Source organism: Pygocentrus nattereri, chromosome 8 (genome assembly GCF_015220715.1).
Source record: "Pygocentrus nattereri isolate fPygNat1 chromosome 8, fPygNat1.pri, whole genome shotgun sequence".
Lineage (NCBI taxonomy): Eukaryota > Metazoa > Chordata > Actinopteri > Characiformes > Serrasalmidae > Pygocentrus > Pygocentrus nattereri.
The window spans coordinates 44,121,718-44,141,804 of record NC_051218.1 but is presented as its reverse complement, the minus strand read 5'-3'; the positions used below and the strand labels follow the sequence as shown (position 1 = coordinate 44,141,804).

The 20,087-nt window shown below is 41.8% G+C and overlaps 1 protein-coding gene across 2 annotated transcripts in view; it reads right to left on the bottom strand.

Annotated features, from left to right (window-relative positions):
• uvssa (UV-stimulated scaffold protein A) overlaps positions 1 to 20,087 on the bottom strand; it is a 34,681-nt gene extending 14,594 nt beyond the window's left edge. For both annotated transcript variants that reach the window (XM_017712517.1, XM_037540303.1), the window contains exons 1-8: positions 19,897 to 20,087; positions 18,786 to 18,948; positions 18,294 to 18,624; positions 15,984 to 16,104; positions 15,209 to 15,562; positions 14,298 to 14,407; positions 13,347 to 13,475; positions 1,278 to 1,383 (exon numbers count right to left, since the gene is read on the bottom strand). In XM_017712517.1, the coding sequence (XP_017568006.1) occupies positions 1,278 to 1,383; positions 13,347 to 13,475; positions 14,298 to 14,407; positions 15,209 to 15,562; positions 15,984 to 16,104; positions 18,294 to 18,624; positions 18,786 to 18,895 (1,261 nt within the window). In that variant the 5' untranslated portion in view covers positions 18,896 to 18,948; positions 19,897 to 20,087. The remainder of the gene's footprint in view (positions 1 to 1,277; positions 1,384 to 13,346; positions 13,476 to 14,297; positions 14,408 to 15,208; positions 15,563 to 15,983; positions 16,105 to 18,293; positions 18,625 to 18,785; positions 18,949 to 19,896) is intronic.

Sequence of the window (20,087 nt, the reverse complement as noted above, 5' to 3'; positions counted from 1 at the left end):
CTTGAACTGCACACCTGGCATATTTTTTGTGGTGCATAGATCGTTTTTGGGGAGGGGGTGGGAGCACAGCTTATGTTGAGTGCATGCTGGGAACTGTAGTGCAGCTCATGGTGAAATGGGCCAATATTGATAGAAAATGTAAATAATTGTGGGGGCCAAATTGGATGGTGCCATCTGACTTCGCGGCGGCGTGTGAGACACATGGGTTTTACAGGATGACTCACAGCTGCGCATGGACACCATATTTTAGCATGTTTTTGTTTTTAAGCTTTAAAGTGAACATTTAATAATGCTTAATTGTAGCACACCTCGGAAATTCTGCGCGGCTAAATGGGTCAAGTTGTTTTTGCTCGAGTTTGTTCATGGAAATCCATGACGTGGCCAAACAGGGCCACAGCGAGCTGAGTGGAATGACCCTACTGTAACAGAGAGCAGTAAAGAATTAGAAAAGCCCTCTATGATCTTTGCTAAATTTGTCCAGAAGGTTAAAATTTAAACAAGGATTTTTAAAACATATTCAGGTTTGCCATTCGGTCATAAACTTTAACAGTGGACAAGATTTTGTGTCAAATATAATCTTATTATTTAGCTTGCGCCTGACCTACTGCTTGACCTCTGTCGCTTTGTGGGCAGCGTCCTGTCAATATGGTTGTCCTTGCACAGATGGAGTCTTCTGCGTGTACAAACAGTCGGCTGTCAGAACAGATTTTTATTGGATGCCCCCAGTGACTGTGGGATTGGATTGATTTAATTGATTTAAACCAGGCTTAAATTGATTCATTACTGCCAAAGGAAACCCAATGAAGTTTATAATAGGTGCTGTTATTTGCAGGGACAGTATCACAAAGTGTGTTTCAGTCCGGATTTGATAATACTTTGTAAAAAAAAATGTTAAAGGCTTATTTATTATGTGGTCAAGCACTCCGACGTCCCTCCGCATAACGTCAACTTCCTAACTCCAAATTCTAAACCCGAGCCGCTTTATTCTCTGTGGTTTGACGACCACTCTAAAGTAAACATGGTGAAGTATCTCCCTCTAGTAGCCCTAGTTCCACAAATAAATATTCCCCGCATGTCTTATGATCATCTCTATAAACAAACATGACACTTCACAAAGGATTTTAGAGCCTTTGTACTTGTAACTCGCCGCTTTGATTGGCCTGCAGGGTGCAGTGATACGCTATGAGAGATTATTGGGGTTTTGGGTGCAGCTAGAACTCATTGATGTCTAATGAGTGTCTGCCTCAGTGCTGGCGTCTGCACCTGAACAAACTCACCATACTCCGCTCGCAGATGCTCAGGGATATGTGGCTCATAACCCTCCTTCTCTGGCACCTCCTCAAAATCATCATCGTCATCGTCATCGTCCTCTCCGGCTTTTATCTAGTGTGGAAAATAGAGATGAAAATTATGGCAAATTCTTCTGAAAGATAACTGACTGTAATTAGTCGGCGATTAATCGCTAACTGACAAAAATCACAGACGTCAAGCATGAAAACCTCAAACGCAGCACTGTTTCATACAAACAAGGCTCTGTTGGAGGAAAACCGCAGCCTAATGTAACAGATATGACAGTAATGTAATGCAGCCTACTCACTTATATTTAGATATTAACAACCCAAGTTAAACATATATGGCATAACTATTCATAAGTATAGTTTTAACAACAATCGACATAGGATTACACAACATTTTAAGCTTTGGTGTCACGTGACATTTGCAGGCTTAAGGCTACGCTAAACAGAAGCTGGTGTTTAAAAAAATAAATAATTAAATCATGTCATGTGTCTAAATGTCCTAGTTGTGATGAGGCTGTAAACCCACATTTAGGATGATTTAATTTCTGCTGTATCCCTTTCATAACAACCCTGGCACGAGAGTTTACTCTAGAAAACTAAGGCCTGTGCATCATTACGGACCCATTAAAAATGTTGTTTTTTCCTTTTTTAATTTGCCCTCACACAATCTGTCTCTCCACTCTGATGTGCATCAAACCTACATTTCACAAGTCTCCAGAAAAGGAAGACAAGATTAAGATTAAGACTGAGGTGTTTATGCTCACTCTATTCAACACTCTTTTCACATGCTCGCTACAAGTAATCCGATCCAAAATGACATGCATGCGTAGTTACCATGACAGCAAGCATCACATGATTCCAGTCAGAGTGAGATGAGCAGCAGTGAGCAGTGATTGTGTTTTTAATTGCTTTAAAATGACGTCAGACTCAGGAAAACGTCCTTCACATGTCCTTATTAAAGAAGGCCGAGAGGAAGACGTCGTGCTCTGAGACACATAAGCTGGACGTTCATCCCACCGCCGTCTTTTAAAGCTCAGAGCATGAACTTCGTCCTCTGCAGACCGACAAACATGCAGGACGTACTTAAACGTTCCGATAGGGAATGTAATCGGATTCAGGCGTTTACACTGATATTATTCTTATATTTAACGGATTATTTACACAATTACCCTCCTCAATCAATCAGACAGAAACTGTATTCCAAGTGGCCTCAATCAGACTAGACTACTCCAATTGAGGTGTTTACATGGACGTATTCTTTTCCAATTGCGCTATTAGTCGGATTATTAGGCTGCATATAAACGTGGCTGGTGAAGAGCGCCGTATTCAAATGGAGAGCCCTCCCCCGCTGCAGGTTAGCCTCAGTGAGCTGATAGACTAGACATGCAAACTTTGCAAAGCAAAAGTTTGAGCATTGTGTGCATAACATCTGTAAGCATCTGCTTTGGTTATAAACTTGTAGGTGTAGTGCCATTCTTTTTGTTGTTGTTACTGTAGCACAGCAGAGGAGAAGTAAGCCCAGTAAATCAGATGTTATGGTTTTGAATTATGAAGCATTTTAAAGCACTTCTCTGCAATGGCTTATAAACAGCTCTGTCCACAGTTATTTTCAGGTCTGAAAAGGGAAATGAGTCGGATCTCAACGATTTCGGGGCAAGTTCTGTTAATGAAGTTGACACATATGTCCACTCTCTCATGTCTTTCGCCCCCTTCTCGGGCTCATCTAACACCCTTCACTTCAGCGAACAAATTAATGCAACAGCCCTTAAGACGGTGTCAGGGATTCCCCCGAGGGGAAATGACAAGGCCCATATGTCGAAATATAACATGCTTGTTAAAACCGGCATTGAAACAGGCGGTAATTTGGGCAACTGGAACAAGCGGCGTCCTTACACTTTTATGTATACAGTTAAAAAAACATTCATGAAGCCGAACTGAAAACCAACCTGTTCAAATGTTAAATGTTTATTGGAAATTAAATTCACTTTTTAACTGAAAACATTGGTCGAAAAAACTGATGCATCAGTTAATCAACATCTCAGAAAGGCGAGACTGAATATAGTTGAGGGGAAAATAATAAATGTGTTGTTTTTTTATTCAAAAGTTTCCAGAATTTTTCCAAAATTAGCAAAAATATTTTTTTGCCGAAAAGATTTTAGTTAAAAAAACTTATATCATAAAACAGAACTCACAGAATTATTTGGTGTGATCACCACTTGCCTGTACCAGCACAACATTTCTAAGAAAAAGCCCTGGATTTTTTCAAACAGCTGCAAAACAGGAGCATAAACAAGTCTTGCACATTTTTGCTTGGCATAAAAGCAAAAAAATTAACAGATAATTTTCCATTTTCCACAAACGGAAAGCCTCCTATTCACATAACACAGCACAGGAACACAGACGATCAGTACACCACAGATTTGTCTATGAAATTAGGTACCTCAAACGTGCCCCCCCGACCGTTCTCCACAAGCGCTTGTTTGCAAAACTGCTTACCCATGGCCTAGAACCTCAGCGGTTCTTCCCTCACTGATTAACACTCAAATGGGATTGACTATGGCCTCAGGATATTCCAGAGATTTACAGCGCCCTGAATGGCAAACTATGCAGTAACGTCGGAGCCCTTTACATTTTAATTCAAACTCGTAATAGAATTTCCAGTTGACCACATCCAATTTTTTTTGTAGCCGTAGTCCATCTGACCATTGTGGCATCTAATTGTGGCCGCATAAAACAGTGCTCCTTTACATTTGGCCAATTTTCCCACATCTGCCTGCCTGTGGAGGAATTAAACAGGTCAGACTTCCTTCAAACCTTTCCAACATTCTTGATGTTTTGGACAAACAGCATCTATGAGAGTGGATCAATGAAAAGAGCCAATTAAAAAAAATGACTACCATTAGAGATTCAAGAGAATAAACGACTTTCAGAGCCGTGTAAATCTAGAGAAATCTGCACTCAAAGCCCAAACTGCAGGCTTAGCCACTCTCACGCTCAAGAGAGCCAGAGGAGGAAAGGGGGGAAAAAAGGAAGAGAACAAAGAGATTGACAGATATGCAGGTAATATTGGGTTATCTTAGCCGCAGCTAGCCAGGTGGAGGTGTACCTGATAACAGCTCTTTGCGAGAAAAGAGAGCTCAGCGGGTGAGATGAGGGTTTCTCACCCTTCAGTCTCAGTCTCTGGGTTAGCATCAAGCAATCACTTTAAGGAGATCAACCCAACACCAGCCACCAGATAAGGAGACGATCCAAAGGAGATCCAGCTTGTAAGACTCTGACTGCGGTAGCTCTTTGTTGTAACCCTCCTACGGCTTCAAGGAAGCCGGCAACTACTTAAAACTTCAAGGTTCTGCATGAGATATAAGTCTGAAGGGATCATGAATCCTCTTAGGTTGCAGTTTAAACCTCAAAAATCAGAGTTGTCATCTGTGTCGATTCAAAGCTTTCGATGGCAGATATTTTAGACTGGATTGGATTTGTTATTATTTATTATTAGTGTGTACAGTCTTATTTTGTGCATATCCTATCCACCTGGGCCATTTTTAGACATTTAAATAAACGGAAAAATGTTTGAAGTGCAAACCCAAACCTGTCAATATGGAATAGTTTTTTTTCCCATATTTAAGCAGCAGAACACAGAGGGAGTGTGTTGTTGTGAAATAATATCACAGCCGTGATGTTACTGGTGATAACTCCCTCCTCGAGTGCTCTACTGCTTTAATACAGCAGTTAAATAAATACAGTAAGAAATGAATAAACTGGCCGTGAACGCGGCGTTTAATATGTTTTAATGTTCAGTTCCTTCCTCCTAATTAGAGCTCCTTAACGAGCAGCTCGTTGCTACGTCAGAGTAACGAGCTCCGCCCACTCGCTGCTCAGCCGGCAGTTTGTTCTCCAGCTCCTTACACTAAATTCCCAAACTGTCGTCACCACTGAGCAGCTTTTCAGTCGGCAGCTGTGACAGAAGAACAGCTGAACAACCTGGAATCAGCCAGAAATGAACCCAACACCATTCGCCAGACGTGTCTGACCAAATCAGACTGAGCCGTAAAACGGAGCCAATATCAGGTTCAGCTCAGTTTGGTCAGTTTGTCCAGATCAGTATTGATGTTGTTTTGTTCCAGCCGGTCTGTAAAGCTTCTTACAGCCCGTTTAGTTTGGTGAATGGTGTTGGGTTCATTTCTGGCTGATTCCAGGTTGTTCAGCTGTTCTTCTGTCTCAGCTGCCGACTGAAAAGATGCTCAGTGGTCACGACAGTTTGGGAATTTAGTGTCGTCTCATCTTTAGAGTCTGACCAAATCGGCTGTCGGTCAGATGTGGTCTTAACAGTGTCCGTTTTCTGTTTGTGTGCAAAGTTAGAAGTAAATACGTTCAAATAGCTTGAGCGTCTCCTACAGCTGTCGAAGTGGTTGCTAAGCACCTGCGTCTCAGTGGAGTGATACAGGATTGCATGGCTGGAACTAACTGTTGTATACAAGTATTTAATAAATTATGTAATTATACTTAAATAGTTCAGCAAAACAACAGACATATAAAGGTTCAAGTCCCCAAGATCCCAGGCAGATAAAACAACATTCCTGCTTTGTGTATATGAAGCTGACGTAGGCCTTTTTCAGATAAATGTCAAATTTTCATAATAAAGAGGAAGCAAGTGCAAAGATATGTTTGTTTATTATTATTCTTCAGAAACAGGAACAGCAAATAATTCTTTACTATTGAGCTCTGAGGTGAAACTGATACCCATTGTTTTAATACCTGAATCCATAATATACAAACCAATACAAAGTTATGCATTTGGGGCCTTTAAACACTAATTTAACAGGCTGCCTGGCTTGCTGGTGGTTTGAGGTGGCAGGTGAGCTCTGCTCCCCCCACCCACCCCCCACAACACCTCTCCCGCCTGGAGCCTGCACGTGCTCATCCATCACCCGACCTGTAAGTTTTGTTATCACTCTAACACTAATCAAAAGAGAAAACTGTCACCGGTGCTGACCTGTGGAACCTCCCAATTATGCTCTTCAGGAATGACAGGAGCACTTAACTTCCCCAGCTGGGTAAATGACCACCATCAATCTATACAGAATAACAATGAGCCGCAGGCCTGCAAATTATTATTTCTTTTCTTTTTTTTTTTCTTTTTAAGGTATAGAAAATCCCGGGCCGGAATTTATGAAAGGTGAAAAGCAACCCAAGGCTTTCTTATCCCCCTCCTCCCCTCCTCTCCTCCGCTCCACTCGGCACGAGAAACCCTGCGCTTGGGGAGGCGTCCGCATCAGCGCTAAACAGAATTTATGCCTTTTAATTTACTCAAAAGGTGCTTAACCGTTCCCTGCGCTACAATGCATAACAGAATGCCAGTTTTTAAATATGGGGGTCGTTTTCATAAAATGGTATACATAATGTGTGTGCCCTTCCTTTTTCGAGGGCATTGCGCGAGGTGCAGTTCCCAGGCACGTTTTTTTTTTTTCCATTTATTCTGCTTAATTGCCTCCATGATTACCTCTATATCAGGCACTAAAGGGTGATCAAAGCTCGCTTTGCCTACTCCTTTTTATTCCTCCGCTTTCTTTTTTTATTTTCTTTTTCATTACCGCGGGCGGGCCGTGTTGACAATTGCAGATTAAGGTATAAACTGTCTTTGGATGAGGTCTCAATTACTCGCGCTGGCAGTGTTGGCTGAGTGAGGCGCAGTGATAGCTGCACTTTTACTGGAGCCGCGGAGGAAAACAAGCCCTTAGCCGAACACACAGCCGCACTTTAAAAGGCCAGAGTCTGCAAATCTGTTCTAAATGTTATACATAATAATGAGAGCATGTGGGGAGAAGGAGGCATATACCTCTGAGAAAGGCACTGCAGGGCACTGGCTACTTAGGCCTTGTAATAAAAGCAAAATCAGAAATGTTTAAGAAATGAATACCGTGTAATTAGTAGAAAACATGGGTTTCACTTGTTCGCACAGCGTTCACCTGTTTTTAGTTATTAGGTAAACATTCAAACAGTTTTACTCATTTCTTTCTGGTTAAATGTTGCATTATTAGCTGAGAATTGGCCCTGAATTCCTGGTGGAGATCCTTAGACCAACATAGTGAACCTGTATCTTAAAAGTAACTTAAATTGGGGGGGGGACTTAACATTATTCCCAACACTGGTACAGTTTTTCATTCCTTGCAGCAAACAATCGCGGAAAAGGAGATTGCTATTTTGTTTATAAGTGTTGTCTTTTTTTAATCTAATGCAGTTATTTCCACCTTGATGGATTAAAAAGCGGTGGAAAAAGATTACCAAAAGAACAGAACCGAAACTCTTGGCCAGCCGGCGCTATTTTATTTTTAATTCACTTTAATTCTGCTGTGATAAAATCTGCACTGCCAACTTGTGATGGCAGCATTGTAAGTCTTCTACAGAAGAAGCCGTGGTGAAGAGAATCGGTCTCTATATGGGGGCATTTCGCTGACACAGTCCCAGTTAACGTATGGAGCCCACTTTTTAGTGTCTCCTTTGCATTTAAAACACACCATTTGGCTTGCCTGCCTCTATAACTCGTAAGGAATAAAGAACACTTCTTTTCATTTCTCTAGTAAAAGTGCTCCTGGAAAGTTTTTCGGAAGGAAAAATGGCTCCACAGTGAGCGCAAAGTCTGACCAGCATACTGAGCTAAAGTGCGCATGCTGTTAACAAATTGTGGTTGGAATAAAACCTTGTAACTTCGCCGGAAAAGGACAAACATTCCTAACTTTCAATGAAAGTTAGCAGAACGAGTTTTTTTTTAAAAAGTAATTTTAGAGCATTTATGTTCATCTGAACATCATTAACTAAATATTGTAATGAGAAGTCGGCCTTTTCATATGACATAATAAAAATAAAATGATAAAAAGGTTAACAGCAACACAACACTACATTTATATGGCATTTCTTATTGTCTACTGCTCCTTGCTAATCACAGACTGGTCTAATTAAAACAAATCAGCAATACAACTACACTTGAACTAACGCTAGTTTGGGCTTTTAAAGTTTTACATGATGAAGTGCATTTAAGGAAATTCAGTTAACCTCTTAAACTCCTTGGGACCACCGGTGGGTCCAAACCGCACTCGGTCATGTTCTCCATAACGTTCATACTCCATAAGCTCCATTCAGAAGCTGGGCGTCGTGTGAGGCTGTAGCTCTTCTCTCCAGTCTAATAGACGGTGATGTCATTTTAAACCCTTATAATAAAAGAAGCTGAACTTTGTTTTTCTACTGAAAGTCGACCCATTTTTCCCCAAATCTGGGCTCTAAACTATAAACAGACGGCGTCTCTTCAGTGATCTGCTCTGGAAACATCACTTTTAGAAAATAACACAAAGAGCGTCGGAGATTTTTGGCTCTCAGCAGTAAATTGTAAGCGTATAGTGAAATGTGGAGATCATAAAACACACGTTCTGTTCATTTGAGGGGCTTTTACAAAATAAATAAATAAATAAATAAAAACGTACATTTATTTCATGCAGTTACTGAATAATGTGCCTCACGATTTGGTCATGAAAATTCAGTATAAGAGGTTAACTGGGTGTTTAGTAGAAACAGTGAGATATCATCTCCCAGCAAGGCAAAAAGGCCTAAGCATTAACAGAGCAGGTCATGCAGAATAAAAGTGAATATTAAACACCACGCGTGCTCCCGAGTAGACCGCTTAAAGACATTCGCGGTGAACTCTATTGATTGCGCGGCGGCTGTGTCAACCTCCGTCTCCTTGGCTGGGAGAGGGGGCAGAAAATGAGGTTCCGGTTAAATATCCCCCACTTATGAGGAAAAACACATTCCAGCAGGGCCAAAAGTGCTCTCTGCGCCCTCCCAATATATTTTGTATGGTCTAATTAACTCTGTAAGCAATCTCAATTACTTTGTGCCCAGGGAAGCGGCCGGCGGGCGCACTCCTTTAAGCAAGTCTGTTATCCTTTTAAAAAATGATCCGAGGAGGCAGCCTCGGACAACTGAACTCTCGACTTCATTTGTCTTTGGCCAAGTTTGATGGCTATGCGTTTAAAAACCCATTCAATCTTATAAACTAAAAATTAAATGTACTCAGCTGTGATGGTCCTCCGTGCATCTGCTATTTATATGCTAATCTCCTCTCTTACTGGGAAGGTCTTGCAAATTATTACAGCAAACCAATAACTCAGGTGTATGGACTGGCAGGCTCGCTGGCCGCCGAATGGAATGAAATGCTCCGAAGCTTTGCGGGGTACTCAGGCTGCCCGCGAGAGAGAGAACCTCGTGAAGTTGCCCGCCATCGTCTCTAGAGGCAATTTAACGTTCCTTTGCCACAAAGCGCCTCTTTGAGACAGCGCTTCACTTTAAAAGCGACCAACTTTGCATACATTATTCTAGTGATATGTAGGAGCCTACTTTGAGATGCATGTTCTGGAAGGTAAGGACTGCTTGCCTTTTATGGAAATAACCTTCAGGTGTTTCTTTGCACCATTTTAAGCACACAAAAGAAAGAAAATACAACTCACTGATGGTAATGCATTAAAAAGTATTCAAAAGCTGGTAGGTAAACATATCAGTGCTGTCGGAAGAAAACCTTGTATCTCCAAAATGGTAACTTTACAGAAGAAGGAAAAAATATACTTTACTCTCAATGCAAGTCAGTGGAAGCAGAAGTTTTTCCAAGTCATTTTGGGCCGTTTCTTTTGGCCCAATTATCATGAAATTTACACACAACATAAAGGACAACAGGCATTTTTTAGATAGTCAAAAACGAAAAAAATGGACATATGAGGTTTTGTTCCGACAACAGCGATGCGCCACTGAAGACAGAATGTTTTTTTTGTTTAGATGAAATTGGACTACCACTTAAAGTCATCTCCTGCTTTTAAACATGGCCTGAAGTTTGATTAGCGATTATAGGTAAGCAATAGTGACGTTGGTTTGATGGTTGCTGAAAATGTGGGTGATGTAGATAAACAGCAGGTGATGGATGGAGGTCTCTTAATTCACCACAGTGTAATAGGCCCTCTCAGAAACTGCTGCTGTCTGGAGGATTGGAGTAAATGAGACCTCAACGCCCCTAGAGCCCCAACGGTTCTCCCCTGGGGTTAAATTCGGGTCAGGTATGGTCAGATTTGATGAGTAAATTTGAAAGGGATCCATTTCCATAAAACTCCTAGAATTTAAATACTATGACGCATTTAATGTCTATCTTGTAATGAAATGTAACCGCCAGCAGAGAATTAGAGACAGGTAACAAACTAGATTAATAAATTAAATCAAAATTAGGCAGAAACAATGGGCAGAATGAGAAAAAAGTGAAAAAATAAATCTTAATTTGTAGAACTGCACTCTGATGATTTTTAAATCGGACCTGATCGATGTAAATATTTTGTGATCAATACTGATTCTTAAAATTCCGATACACTACTTTATATAAAACATCTATTTTTGTATTTTAGATTTTCTTTTTATACGTATACTATAATATTTTATTTTTGGAGCAGAGAAAAAAAAATCTAATTTAAAAAAAGAAATTTTTTTAAAGAAACTTTTTTTACATTTTTACTGAAACTGAAATTCCCTTTTTCAAAATTTCTAGAAGATTCCAATCATTCAGATGTAATTTGATGTGAAATGATTCATTGTACAGAAAACATCTTTACAGTGCTGGTTTTAGGAACCAGGAGTCATAGTGTCCACAATGTAAAAATAGCCAATTTTATCCAAAACAACCGGTGAAACTACATGTGTCTAAGTGTTTATATGGAATGATAATAATAATAAAACTGTTTTGCCTCACAAAATGAAATGAAATAAATACATATTTTTATTTTATATATATCTCTGTGGAAATTCCGTTTAATGTTTCACACACTGGGCTGCTAAATCCACATAAATCTAATTAAACGGTCCCAACTAAACTCCCTTACTAATGAAACATGGTTGGTGTTCTGGGTTCTTTAGGTTTCTCCAAATTATTCTCAGAAAAGCATGTTCTGACATAATGTGACCATTTAGCATAACGATAAATATTTTTATATCGTCAGTAACCAGTCTGGCTTTGATCCATCATCGGGATCTGTCGTCACATCAAACGAGCCAGTAATTAGCTATATTTTTGCCGATATCAATAAAACTGCAGGTTAAGACTCTGTTCTTAGCCATTCCCAGGTGAGGTCAAGCACAGATTAACAGTTCAGGCCTTTGTTTCATATTTATGAATCAGTTTGGATCCAAAACGTATTAAATTTACGTTACAGCCAAACCCTTTGCTTAAATCCAGCTTAATAAGGTATTACCCTGGAATTGCAGAAAACACAGTAAAGAATCCCTGATAGGTCTGGAATGAAGAAAGGAACCTCGATAGACGTGGTTTATCTTGAATTTGCCAATGGGGGGGTGGGGGGGCGGTGGGGTGGGGGGGTACCACTCTGAGACACATCAATTATTGCTCTTCCTCACCGTCCTGATAAGATGGCTTATCGGTGTAAACAATGCAATATTCCCCCTGGCCGCATGGTAAATGTGCTCCCCTTTTGGGAAGTCGAAAAGGTGTCTGCTCTACAAATTCAGGGTGCTTAACACAAAACCCCCGTGACCAATAATTAAACGGAGGCTGCGCGATCACAACACAGCAGTGCATTACGCCTGCTCGCAACGTCAACAGCCGCCGTTATCTGATGGGCAAGCTAAGAGCGCCAAAGCTTTATGTATAAGGTAAACATTTCCTTAACGTCATCATTAGAACAACGAGAGAGTAAGTGACCCCTCGCATTTTATTTGTTTGTTTGTTTGTTTGTTTGTAAATTTACGTTGAGTGAAGCACTGTTATTTGTAATGTTATTTCAGGTCTTATGCCATTTGAATTTGAATTTTATGCCAAAATAAAAACAGTTACATGTAATTAAGTGTAAAATCCACAACTTAAAGGAAAAAAGCAGTTATTTAATGTTTTTACATTTCTTTTTGCAATATTACCATTTGACAAATCAGCAGACGTTTATTGCATAGCCAAAAAAAAAAGCAATTCTATCCGTGTCAGGGCTATGATAAAGCGAATAAAGTAATGGAATGCTTTTAAGGGTAAAAAGGAAAAACTAATTATGATAAAGGGCTTTAAGTTGTTGCTTTATCACAAAGCACTGGCTTTTTGCATTGGAAATGGCCGCTGACAGTGATAAACCTTTATAGGGTGCGGTAAAGCGCTTTGTCACTGTCACTCGCCTCCGTTCCCTCTCCCCAGCTCGCTCTTTTCGCCCAGTTAAAAGCGGATATCATGTGTCATAATGATGTGTCTCCTAACTGCTAGGTGTGTCCCATTCCGCCCTGCGCTGCGCCGATCTCCATTAACAGCCGAGCTGTGCCTCCTGACTCGCTCGCCGAGCTAATCTCAGGCCTGATGCATTGGCTCCTCGCTACTATTGTCAGCGCATTTGCAAAATGTTCCACTACCCATTTGCTCATTGCTGTAGCGATTTAGTTGGAAATTCTGTCATCAATTTGAAGTTATGGCACTGAATGGCGAGTGGAGAATTCCCATGAAAACTGATATTCCTTTAGAAATTACAAATATTAGACTTCTCCAGTCCTTTCTAGAAAACAGTAAAGTGGAATCTCTTATAGAGTGATCAAAATCAGGATGTTCTCTTGCACAATCCCGCTGAACTTGGACACATCAGTCTCATATGTTGTGAAATGGTGCCATCTCCTGGTGAACGCTGGTTACTTATTTTTGCTTTACAGTCAAAGGAGCGTCTTTTATACGATCTTATGTCGCTGCTGTCATAACAAAAAACCTCACATCTCCATTTTTCTCGATTTTCGGTTTTTAACATAATTTGAAAATGCCTGTTGGCTTCTCTTTTCCGTGTAAATTTCATGAAGGATGGACCAAAGTGAATGGCCAAAAATGACTTGGAAAAAACTCTGGTTCCATTGACTTACATTGAAAGTCAAGTATGTTTTTTCCTTCTCCTGTAAAATTACCATTTTGGAGATACGAGGTTTTCCTCCAACAGCAGTAATATACTCTTATATACACAGCCTGGCAGAAAGAAACTGAGGGAGGCTCACCACTCTTCTCCATCTTGTTTTGTAGTCTATATGAAGCTCGTCATGTTTCCTCAAAGCTTTCTCGAGAGATTTCTTGAGGTCAGTGGCTCGCCTCATCAGCTGCTCCTCCACACCAACCTTCGTAAAAACCTGGAGACCAAAGCATACAGAATTAGAGTTCCTTAAAACACAAAAAGAAGTGCATGAATAGTTACTAGCTTGGGTTAAAAGGGTCAAAATGCAAAGGCAAGAGTGAAAACATAATTAATATGCAGCCCCAGTACTGTGGGCTGGAAACAGTATTATTACTAGATATTTATTTAATTTCCAGTCAACATGGTTCTTATGTTGTTAATATGTCAGCGTCAGGAAAACATTTAACAGAAAATTTACCTCTGATTCACCAGGGTATATTTTGGTTTTTCCATCTCAATTTAAATGATCAGGCAATAAAATATTGCCTAATATAAAAGGCAACTTATTCAATAACTACATGAAAAAGATTATCATTTTTATTTTATTTATTTATTGGGGTTTTTTTGGTAAAAGTTCCCCTCAAATGAACAGAAAATGCATTTTATGATTACACATGCTGCTATATGCTTACAATTCACTGCTGAAAGCCAAAGCCATTTGGGGAAAAACGGGTCGACTTTCAGTAGAAAAACAAACTGAGTTCAGCTTCTTTTATTATAAGGGTTTAAAATGACATCACCGTCTATTAGACTGGAGAGAAGAGCTACAGCCTCACACGACGCCCAGCTTCTGAATGGAGCTTATGGAATATGAACGTTATGAAGAACACGACCAAGTGCGGTTTGGAACCACCGGTGGTCCCGAGGAGTTGAAGAGGTTAACTGAATTTCCTTAAATGCACTTCATCACGTAAAACTTTAAAAGCCCAAACTAGCGTTAGTTCAAGTGTAGTTGGATAAACTGATTCTGAGCTCTCAAACTGTGGCCACTGCATACCTGAATCCAAGACTGGACAACAGGAAGGTGTCTGCTGCTGATGAGTCTGTGCAGGTCTCTTATATTGTTCACTACTGCCTCATTCTCTTCAGTCTCCTTCACATTCAAATCTAGGGACAAACACAGATTAGGTCACAAAATTACAAATCATCAAATAATATGAATTATTGTAAGTATGACCGTTCTTGATGCACATCACCGGAATCTAGTTCAAAACAGGGCTGGGGTTGAGGCTGGCCTGGCTCAGGCCCTCTGGGATGACTATTAAAACAATGTGTCTGATACAGAAATGGTGTATTAAGAATATTACAATTATGTTAATTATTACCATTATTATTAATATGGTTTGGTATTTTATGTATGTGTATATGTATGCATGTATATATCATTGGAATACTGACCGACTGCTTTTAACCATACACTGACCAGGCATAACATTATGACCTTATTTCTACGCTCACTGTCCACTTTATCAGCTCCACTTACTGTATAGCTGCACTCTGTAGTTCTACAGTTACAGACTGTAGTCCATCTGTTTCTCTGATACTCTGTTACCCTGTTCTTCAGTGGTCAGGACCCCCATGGACCCTCACAGAGCAGGTACTATTTGGGTGGTGGGTCATTCCCAGCGCTGCAGTAACACTGACGTGGTGGTGGTGGTGTGTTAGTGTGTGTAGCGCTGGTCTGAGTGGATCAGACAAAGCAGTGCTGCTGGAGTTTTTTGTTCTTTTTATGTTCATATCACCATAAAAGTAAACATAATCTTTGTGATGGGGCAAAGTGAGAGGAAACCAAAGAAGGCACAATGGCTCCACTGATTAATCACATACTAGTCGACAGATTGACTAATTAAAGAAATAACTGCTAGTTTTAGGTCTACAAATAACATTAGAGATCAAAAGCCAACTAACCTAAAGACACATTCAGGTCCAGCCGATAGGTATGAGACATCAGCCCGGTGCTACGGATAAACATGTCCCCATCCGGACCCTCCTCCATGTCAGCCTCTTCGCCAGGCTCCTCTTTCTCCTCAGCATTTTTGCTGTCCTCTGCCATCCTTCCATCACCCCCATCGCTCAGGTCTTTGCTGCAGCACGGCTGTTCATCCCAGACACCCATGTCTCGGTCAGGCTCAGCACATGCTGAGGTCGCCCTGCTGCTGGGCACGTTTGGCTCGGTGCTAAACAGGCTGAAGTTGTCCGGCATGAGCAACGTCATGCAGTTGTTGATCTCAGTCAGGGATTCCTCGATCTCGGAGTACATTTCTGAGAAAAAAAGATATTTAGACACAATGAGAGCGTTTATAACACTTAATAGTCTGATAAAAGCAGAAAATCAGATTCTGTCAGTAATCCGATCAACAGGTTTAGATGCACTTGGAGTCTACATGCCCTGCGATGGACTGGCGACCTGTCCAGGGTGTATCCTGCCTTCAGCCCAATGGCCGCTGGGATAGGCTCCAGCAGATCTGAGTATGGTGTTTACATGACCATTTGAGTAATCGGATAAGTGCAGAAATCTGATTATGATCGGATTATTGAGTGCACTGACTGCACTCAATGTTAAAGATGACCTTCACAAATGTCTGTGAAGTTATTCTGAATGAAGTCATTTTCTCTTCTGAAGATTACTTTCATAAGAAACGGCGTAAGGGCTTAGATATAATAGAAAGATGTGTAGTCATACCTTCCATCTCCTGCTTTGCCTTTTCAAGCTTCTCTTTATAAATTCTCTCAAGTCTCTGCTGTTTCTCCTCCTGTCTCTTTCGCTCAGCCAGCGTTCTGGCTTCAACATCCTGAAAATCTACCTGGGAAAAAGAAGGAAAACAAATAGGTTGAGGTAGCTTGCACCAATAATCAGTATTGATAACCAGTACAGCACAGTGCAGTTACTAATCCATGATCACGCATTTTGCCCTCATTTCCACCACCACGTGAACCATAACAGAGCTGAGCTTGTGCAGAATCTGATTACCCATCTAACCAGCGTACCAGGTGTAAGGAACCAGGACATAAGGGTGCAGAAGCGTATAGTATAGTATAGTCACATCACTCAAGTTAGACAAATGCCATATTTAAAAAACAGTAGCTGCCAGATACTAGATACAGTTAAGACCTTCTGAGTAGACCATTAAATAAATGAGCTTCATATAAAACCAGAGGAAAAACAATCACATCAACATGTTCTCTGCCTCACCAACCACACGACCATATCTACACATAACATCATACAGACAGGAGTGTGGATCCTGTCCCACTTTCTGAGAGTAATATTCTTGAAATAGTGGAATTCTGGACATTATTTTTCTTAAACTGCCGCTCTGTAATGGTACTGGATGCAGTCCAGCAGCGATGTTGACCACCTAAAATTGTCGGCACTGTTGACGTATCTGACTGGATTCGACACGGCATCTAGGTGTGTCTGTCTCTGGCTGTACCACAGTGCCTAATAACACTGTACCACACTGCCTAATAACACTGTACCACACCGCCTAATAACACTGTCTCACACCGCCTAATAACACTGTCCCACACCGCCTAATAACACTGTACCACACCGCCTAATAACACTGTACCACGCCGCCTAATAACACTGTACCACGCCGCCTAATAACACTGTCCCACGCCGCCTAATAACACTGTCCCACGCCGCCTAATAACACTGTCCCACGCCGCCTAATAACACTGTACCACGCCGCCTAATAACACTGTCCCACACCGCCTAATAACACTGTCCCACACCGCCTAATAACACTGTCCCACACCGCCTAATAACACTGTCCCACACCGCCTAATAACACTGTCCCACACCGCCTAATAACACTGTACCACACCGCCTAATAACACTGTCCCACACCGCCTAATAACACTGTCCCACAGCGCCTAATAACACTGTCCCACACCGCCTAATAACACTGTCCCACACCGCCTAATAACACTGTCCCACACCGCCTAATAACACTGTCCCACACCGCCTAATAACACTGTCCCACACCGCCTAATAACACTGTACCACGCCGCCTAATAACACTGTACCACAGCGCCTAATAACACTGTACCACACCGCCTAATAACACTGTACCACGCTGCCTAATAACACTGTCCCACACCGCCTAATAACACTGTACCACGCCGCCTAATAACACTGTACCACAGCGCCTAATAACACTGTACCACACCGCCTAATAACACTGTCCCACACCGCCTAATAACACTGTACCACAGCGCCTAATAACACTGTACCACACCGCCTAATAACACTGTACCACAGCGCCTAATAACACTGTCCCACAGCGCCTAATAACACTGTCCCACACCGCCTAATAACACTGTCCCACACCGCCTAATAACACTGTCCCACACCGCCTAATAACACTGTACCACACCGCCTAATAACACTGTACCACACCGCCTAATAACACTGTCCCACGCCGCCTAATAACACTGTACCACGCCGCCTAATAACACTGTACCACGCCGCCTAATAACACTGTACCACGCCGCCTAATAACACTGTACCACGCCGCCTAATAACACTGTACCACGCCGCCTAATAACACTGTACCACGCCGCCTAATAACACTGTACCACGCTGCCTAATAACACTGTCCCACACCGCCTAATAACACTGTACCACGCCGCCTAATAACACTGTCCCACGCCGCCTAATAACACTGTCCCACACCGCCTAATAACACTGTCCCACACCGCCTAATAACACTGTACCACGCTGCCTAATAACACTGTACCACAGCGCCTAATAACACTGTACCACGCCGCCTAATAACACTGTCCCACACCGCCTAATAACACTGTACCACGCCGCCTAATAACACTGTCCCACACCGCCTAATAACACTGTCCCACACCGCCTAATAACACTGTCCCACACTGCCTAATAACACTGTGTCCTTGTGAAAGTAAATCAGATTTAGCACCAATCTGCAGGAAAAATGAACAGCCATTCATTTAGACTGAAGGATCTGTAAAGACTTACCTTTTTAACTTTCTTGAGGAAGTGATAGCCCAATGCCAGCTTCTTATAGGCCTCTCCATATGTGGCCTGCCATGCCTGCACAGTCTGGATGGCCTGGCTCTTGAGCTTCTTGGCTACTTCTTTAGGTGGCGGCAGCGGCTGCTCAATGTCCGTCTCCACCGTTAGCTCTAAAAACTCCTGGAGGTTAGTTACGAGGAGGACTCTGAAGTGGTGAGAACGGCTGAACAGCTCAGTCGCCATCTGGAAGGCAGAGAGGCGAATCTCAGCGTGATCCTGGTTTAGCTGGCTCATGATGAGGTGATAGAAATGGTCGATGTAGTCGTTGGAGATTCTGCAGGGTGGAAAGATAATTAAGGAAAACTGTGAGTGAACGTTTGGAGACATACGGCAGGTGACGGTAGGTAAAATTAGTAGCTTGGGTTGAAAAAACTGGATCCTTTCAGTGAGATTTAATCCCATCAACTACCATTCAGTCCATAATATCCATCTTACTTGCAAATCTTTTTAACTTCTTTCATTTTTGCTTCATTGAGCTGTGGTTCTCCAGAGGTAGTCAACTCCTCCACCAACTCAGACAGCTTATCCCGCTTTTCTTGGTCCATCCCGTTACCGAGTTGGGAAGCCACCTTGACTGTGAGCTACTCTACATGGGAACCTGGAGGGATAAAAAGACTATTTTAAAGGAGCTGTGGAGAGAAAAGTACTGTCAGGATTTCTTCAGCTGCATAGCTCCAGTGTTGGCATAAAGCATTTGCATAATGCATTCTGGGTATTGTAGTGCAAGAAAATTATTGTTTTCTGTGCTTCCTGTTGTTGACTACTTATGTCAGTAGTTTATCTTTAACATACATGTCCTTTATTGTAATTTTACATGTCATCGCTGTTCAATGAAAAACAAGGATCTCCAAAATAGAAACTTTACAGGAGAGGACAAAAACCTTCTTTAGCTTCAATGTAAGTTAATAGAAAATTTTTTATTCTAAGCAATTTTGGAGCAGTTCTATTGGTCCAGTCATGATGAAATGTTCTCACAAGGTAAAGGACAGCGGCGGAGTTCAAATGATGCAGAAAGTAAAAATCGCAACAAATGGAGACACGTTTTTCACCGGACAGTGAAGATATATTAATAAAAAACAGATAGACAGACAGACAGAAAGACAGGTAGATAGAGAGACAGACAGGTAGAGAGACAAACAGGTAGATAGAGAGACAGACAGACAGACAGAAAGACAGGTAGATAGAGAGACAGACAGACAGACAGACAGGTAGATAGAGAGACAGACAGAAAGACAGGTAGATAGAGAGACAGACAGACAGAAAGATAGGTAGATAGAGAGACAGACAGACAGAAAGATAGGTAGATAGAGAGACAGACAGACAGACAGACAGGTAGAAGGGTAGACAGAAAGACAGACAGACAGGTAGATAGACAGACAGACAGACAGACACACAGATAGGCAGGTAGATCGACAGACAGGCAGACAGACAGATCTACACACAATACAGAAAGGACAGAGAACGGTGAGGTCTTTCAGCCTGAGGAGTACCCACCACATCAGTGCAACACACACACACAACGGCAGACACGACAACCCCAACTTACAATAACAAACACATCAGGACGCTGCCCACCACCGACGGACGGTCACCTAACGCCACCCTCAGTGGACCGATAACAGAACCACTTCAGAACAGAAGAGGTCGGATCATCCCCGGAGAGCAGAGACAACAGCAGAACCCTCCCGGCCCGATTCTGGACTCGTCCGTGTGAACGCAGCTAAGCAACTGAAAACG